A 6,018-nucleotide genomic window follows, 5' to 3' on the forward strand; every position below is an offset into this window, starting at 1 on the left:
ACAATATATACATATTCATTATATCTATTGCATTTTATAGTAAGTTTTTTTTAGTAGTTTAAAAAATTAAAATCATCAAAATATCATTTTTCTTATCGTGTCGAAACAGGTTACCCGCGTGTCACTCTCGTGTAAACATGTTAAGGACCCGTTATTAACGGGTTATTATCGTGTGACCCAATAATGACCCGATTAGTTATCGTGTTGACCCGAAACCCGTTATTTTCGTGTCGTTTACGTGTCGTGTTAACGGGTCGTGTAATAAATTGCCAGGTCTAGTTAAAACCCAAAACCATTACACACAGAAATAACAAACATGTTAACAAGAGAACTAACTATGCAGCAAAGCTAATTCTTTATATGTATTGAATGTAGTTTTGCCACGACCACCACGATCCATCAGCAACATCTGCATCACCTTCGCTCTCTTTGTTAGAATCATCATAGCTTCCGTCATCATTAACATCGTCACCCTCACCAACACCATCATCTGCATCAACAGTCATCATCTTCATCCTCACCACCACCTCAAATTATCTTCTGTTATCTGCACTCCTTGTAGTTCTGGGGAGCTCTTCCACTCAAAGCTGTTAATCTTCAACTTAGGGCATTCGTATATATTTGCACTTTTCAAGGATGGAAATTTGACAATGCAATTTCCAGAGAAGAAATTTTGCAGACTTGGTAGAGATACAAGGTTCAAACGTTGCAACTGGCAAAAAGAAATCTCACCATCATTTCCTGCTTCATCTCCATCTGATGTCGTTGCCCCTATTTCTGTCATTCTTTCACAACTCCCAACAGTCATTCTTGTTAGCCGCTTTAAAGTTTTGGCTATCGTATATGTTGCTAAATATTTCAAGTTGCAACAACCAACTACAACCAAAGTTGTTAAATTCTGGAAGGAGATAGCGGATGACCCTATATCCTTCAATGCAGAACCACCATATTCTTTTGTTGACACTATCTCTTCCATTGATGCACGATTTCTAGCCATGGAAGACGATAACACAAAAGTTAAACTATTACAATCATGCACCACCAATCTTGTTAAGTTTCGCGACACAACCTGCAGTATTTGTACACTTCAAATGAATATGAAGAGAAGAGAATTCACGTTAATTGTTAAGAGAAGAGAATTCACGTTAATTGTTATTATCTAGTCAAATGGTATCTTTAGATAAAAAAAACTATACCAACAAATATTTCTTAATACGCACTAGATAAAACGAATCACTTCAAATGATCAAATATATGTAAATTTAGCCACACAAAATCTAGGAGTTCTATGGTGGTTGTATCAATTTTCTTTGTAAATTATATCGCTCGAATAAAAATAAAAAAACAAGTACTAATGGCATAAATGGGAAAGAATGACACTAGTGGCATACCTCCTCAGTAATGATATGTGTATATTGGGCATTGTTTTGGACATGGAGATGCTTGAGTTGTTGAAAATCTTCACTACCTGAGTGGTACACAACATTATCAGCTCCCTCCGACCCATCCAAATACAAATCTTCACATGATCTCTTCAACAACATTTCTAGACCATGGTCCAATTCACAGCCAGTTGGGAGCTTCAATGTGTTGAGGGTTTCATCCACATCGTACCATTCCCACGAAGCACCGATTAATATTTGGTATCTTTTTAACTTGTCAGTGAACAAGTCCCTCGGAATACTGCCAGCATCTGGAACATGTATGCTTAATGCAGCTAAACGAGGCAAGTCCTTCAGTTCTGAAAGGCTAGCATTACTTCTTTCTCTGGTTACTCCTTCGGGCACCCATCCGTTGAAGCTGTCTTTCATTCTCAAGTCTTCTAGACTTGTCAAACGTGATATAACATTAGGTGAAATCACTTTGAGTTGAAAGCACCAGCTTAAATCCAGCAGTCGAAGACGAGTCAATTTCCCTATTTCTTCAGGCAACTCTTCAAACTTAGATCCTATAAAGCTGAGAATTTCTAGTTGCAATAGCTGTCCGACTAGAGTTATGTCTCCCAACACGCAACCATCCAAACATAGTGTACGAAGATTTTCTAGGAGCAGAAGAGATGGAGGCAGCGACGAAATACGCGCCCTTGTTAAATCCATAACTTTAAGCTCTTTCATCTCCTTAAAGAAGTCACCTGGGATTTCAAGCAAGTCACCATTAAAGTGCAAAAAAAAATAGTCCAGTTGTTGGCATTTCAAAACTTCAGGAAGCCTAGGGATGTTTTTGCAAGACAAAGAGATCCTTGTGCAATTTTCAGAAAAATCCTTATTGTTTGGCCATTCCTTCAAGACATCTCCTTCTGCTCTTAGTAAGGCACGGTGGCCTTTGGATGCAATCGAGATGGCAACATCACATAACAAATCATGCATTGTAATTGATGTATTGTTCTCGGTGTCGAGTAACAGACCAGAATCTTTAAGCTCTTCAATCCACGCGTGCAATGCATCTCGTGCGTCCTCCACTGAATCGAAGTTCTTAAACAAACCCAAACCAATTGTATATTTCAACAAGTCTGTCAGATCAGCGTATCCCAATCGATTTACCATAATTCCACAGATCAAGAATAGTGGCTTCAGCTTTTGATCATCCAATTGATTGTAGCTCCACTCTAAAGCCGAGTATGCTTCTTGTTCGGCTGGGTCTTCGTTGTCAAACACTTTTAGGCGACTGAAGGCATTCTTCCATACTGGTAAAGTACTTCTATTTCTTAAAGAGCTTGCGACTGTGACAACCAAAAGTGGCAAACCTCCGCATTTTTTGGCTACATCGGTTGCCACAGTTCGTATGTCGGGCTTGTTAACAACATCACCTGCTTTCGTCTCAAATAAACGCCAAGCTTCTTCCTCGTTTAGAACTCGAAGCTCAAAGTCTTTTTGCAACCGCTTGTCTGAGGATAGCAGTTTTCGAGTTCTGGATGTCAAAAGTATTCTACAATTCGGCAGACAAGGAAGTCCTACCGCCTCCAAGTCAATGCTTTCCCAAATGTTGTCTAAAATTACAAGAACTTTCTTGTCTTTTACCCTGTCACATAGACGAGGTGCTCTTACTGACATAGTTTCGCTTTCTTTAACTTTCATACCCAACTTTGTGGCAATTTCTTTTTGAATTCCTTCAAGGTCCGGATTTTGCCCACTTCTAACCATAACCGCATCAGCAAATAACTTTTCTTTTACCGCTTGCCTATGGACTTGTTCAACCAGTGTGGTCTTCCCCACGCCTCCAATACCATACACCAAGATCAGGTCCGTATTAGGAGTTCTCAGTTCATCCATGATTTTCTTTACAGTTGAAGTCCTCGAATCAAATGCCTCATAATGTTTGTCAGAAACCATGGATACCTCTTGTGGGCGGACATTGTACGAAATGATAGCGAAATCTCTTTTTGCGTAGAGCTCAATAACCGCCTGCTCTAACTTTGTTGATCTCCTGCCTAGCTTGTAACGGAGCACCGGGTTTGGACAAACCCCACGGAGACAGCTCATCTTTGCTTGTGTATCAGGCTTGCATAATTCGTTCGCCTTCTCGGTGATCTCAACCACGCTTTTCCGCCAGTTCAGGACGTCAGTGTGGATTTTTTCACCTTTTTCTTCAGCTCCAACAACCTCGCGCTCTAGCCGCTCTCTAGCGGCACTTAATTCGTTCACTTGAGTCTGTAGACTCTCGAGGTTTCTTTTGCAGTGAAGTAGGTAACCCACTTGGCGTATAGCTGGTTCAACTGCATACTCGGCAACTTTTCCGACAATTTGAATAACAATCTCCATGCCTGCTGATGAATACAAATTAAATTAGAAAAAAAAGGAGCTGAAGAAATACTTTACTTTTCTAATTGACTTATGAGTTATGATCGTTCAACAACTTATAAATAAACACAGTACATTTCAAAGTGAATTATGAAAAGGGCTAAATTCTATTCCACTTATTGAAATAGATTACTTTTTGAATAAAACCTTGTCTAAGATTAGAAACTAACTAGTTTCTTGGCATTTAATTGTAATTTTCAAATATTAATTACGTTTTAATAAAGTGGGGCCCACTAACACATTTAGTTCTCATCTCTATTAGAGAGATGATACAAATGATGGTAAAATTATGCGGTAAGAGTAGTGTTTTTGTCAAAAAAAGTTCAAAGCAATGGTTGAACTACAACGTGGACTAAAAATAAAAAAGCTTAAAAGTGGTAGAGGTGGGGAATATACTTAAATCGAGTTCAAGGAGTTATGTGAGGATATGGGACTACAGAAACAACTAACTGTTGCTTACTGATCATAGCAGAATGGTATTACAAAAAGGCAAAATTAGACAGCGATTGAAATGGCAAAATCCATGTTGCTTGAAAAGAAGATGCCACATTCATTTTGGAGTGAGGCAGTTAAAACTGCAGTCTAACTTCTCAACATATGTCCAATAAAGACACTTGATAAAATGAATCCTTTTGAAGGATTTAGTGGCAGGAAACTCGATGTGAAGCATCCAAGGGTGTTCTATTTGTTATGCAGAGATGCCAACACAATTGAGACACAAACTTGAGGACAACAACACCAAATGCATCTATGTGGGATATAGGAGTTAAGAGAAAGGGTATAGATTTTTCAATCTTGAAACTTACAAGGTCATTATTTTGAGGGATGTCATATTTAATAAAGAAGCTGTTAGGAGTTGGGATAAAAAGATTGAAGATATCATCATCTTAGTACCACTTAGACTTGATGAAGTGGAATGTGAAACACAAACTGAGAGTGAAATTGTGTTTGAAATTTAGTCTCCTCAACATTTAAGTTCAACACCAGAGGACCTAGAAGTGCAAGACTCTCCCTTAGGATTAACTTCATTAAGAATGAGGAGGTTGAATGAGATTTATGCAACTTGCAACTATCGTATAATGGAACCTGAAAGCTTTGAAGAAGCTGAGAATGACCAATCTTGGCAGAAGGCAATGAGTGATGGAATTGTATGATTGAGAAAAACTCAACTTGGGAACTTGTGAATAGACCAAGGGACAAACTAGTGATAGGTGTGAAATGCATCTATAAGACCAAACTGAATCTAGATGGCTTCGTACAAAAGAACAAGGTAAGACTAGTTGCTAAGTGTTATTTCCAACAACCTGGAGTGAATTTCAATGAAACCTTTGCTCTAATGGCAAGGTTGGACACTATTAGGACTTTAATTGCTTTGGCCACACATAAAGGTTGGAAATTTTATTCATCTTTGTTGTCAATAGCATACTTGAATAAGGTTTTGTGGTTCCAAATAAAGATGAGAAGGTGTTCAAATTAAGGCAGGCACTGTATGGACTGAAGTAAGCACCAAGGTCTTGGTACAGTGAAATTGACCACTACTTCCACAAGAGAGGTTTCAGCAAAAGTTCAAGTGAGGTAGCAATTTATATAAAGACGGGAAAAGGCTCAAAAAGCTAATTGTGTTTTTCTATGTTGATGATTCGGTGTTCACTGGAAGCAATGAAGCTATGATTTCTGAACTCATGGAGGATATGACGAAGCATTATGAAATGACTAATTTGGGATTTCTTCATCACTTTCTGGGAATTGGAGTGATTCCAGAATCCAGTGGTATTTTCATACATCAGTAAAAATATGCACAGACCTTACTTGAGAAATTTGGACAAAAATGATGCAAGTCTGTTGCTACCCCATTGATTACAAATCAAAAAGTGTAGAAATGATGGAACTAAAGCTGCCGATGAGAATTTGTACAACAAAATTGTTGGCAGTCTACCATATTTGACAACAACAACAACAAGACGTGATATCATGTTTTGTAGCAAACCTACTATCAAGATTTATGCATAGTATAAACAAAGACCAAGACTAAAAACCATGTGTTTCATCAGAAGAATAAACAATTAAAGAAAATTTCATTTCATCGTAGAGCATTGCTGGAAAACACAATTAAGTTGTTGTAACTGCAAGTCTGAAGATCAGATTGCATATATTTTCAGCAAAACTCTGCCTAAACACAAATTTATTTATCTGAGAGGACTGCTTGGAGTCAAAGCATAAT

The 6,018-nt window shown here is 38.1% G+C and overlaps 1 protein-coding gene across 2 annotated transcripts; it reads right to left on the bottom strand.

The window, feature by feature from the left end:
- Nucleotides 1-285: 285 nt before the first annotated feature.
- LOC125468376 (probable disease resistance protein At4g27220) lies at nt 286-3,845 on the bottom strand. Of its 2 annotated transcripts, XR_007250767.1 has the most exons (3): nt 1,392-3,845; nt 456-1,069; nt 286-387 (listed from the first exon to the last, which is right to left on the bottom strand). XR_007250767.1 is itself a non-coding variant. In XM_048564021.1 (2 exons), exons 1-2 carry the CDS (start codon nt 3,756-3,758, stop codon nt 518-520), a joined length of 2,919 nt encoding a protein of 972 aa, XP_048419978.1. In that variant the 5' UTR covers nt 3,759-3,843; the 3' UTR covers nt 322-517. The 2 variants fall into 2 exon arrangements, 1 of the variants encoding a protein (XP_048419978.1); XM_048564021.1 differs by having other exon boundaries at nt 322-1,069; nt 1,392-3,843.
- Nucleotides 3,846-6,018: the final 2,173 nt, after the last annotated feature.

This window comes from the organism of the source record quoted next, unplaced genomic scaffold, assembly GCF_019419815.1.
Source record: "Pyrus x bretschneideri cultivar Hongxiangsu unplaced genomic scaffold, Pyrus_bretschneideri_v1 Contig377, whole genome shotgun sequence".
Taxonomy (NCBI): domain Eukaryota; kingdom Viridiplantae; phylum Streptophyta; class Magnoliopsida; order Rosales; family Rosaceae; genus Pyrus; species Pyrus x bretschneideri.

Bases quoted from the DNA above. Each gene is read 5' to 3' on its own strand.
- LOC125468376 (XM_048564021.1), bottom strand. From the start codon at position 3,758: ATGGAGATTGTTATTCAAATTGTCGGAAAAGTTGCCGAGTATGCAGTT. The intron at 1,070-1,391 runs GTATGCCACTAG...CAAATACTGCAG, and splicing joins CACATATCATTACTGAGGAG to GTTGTGTCGCGAAACTTAAC.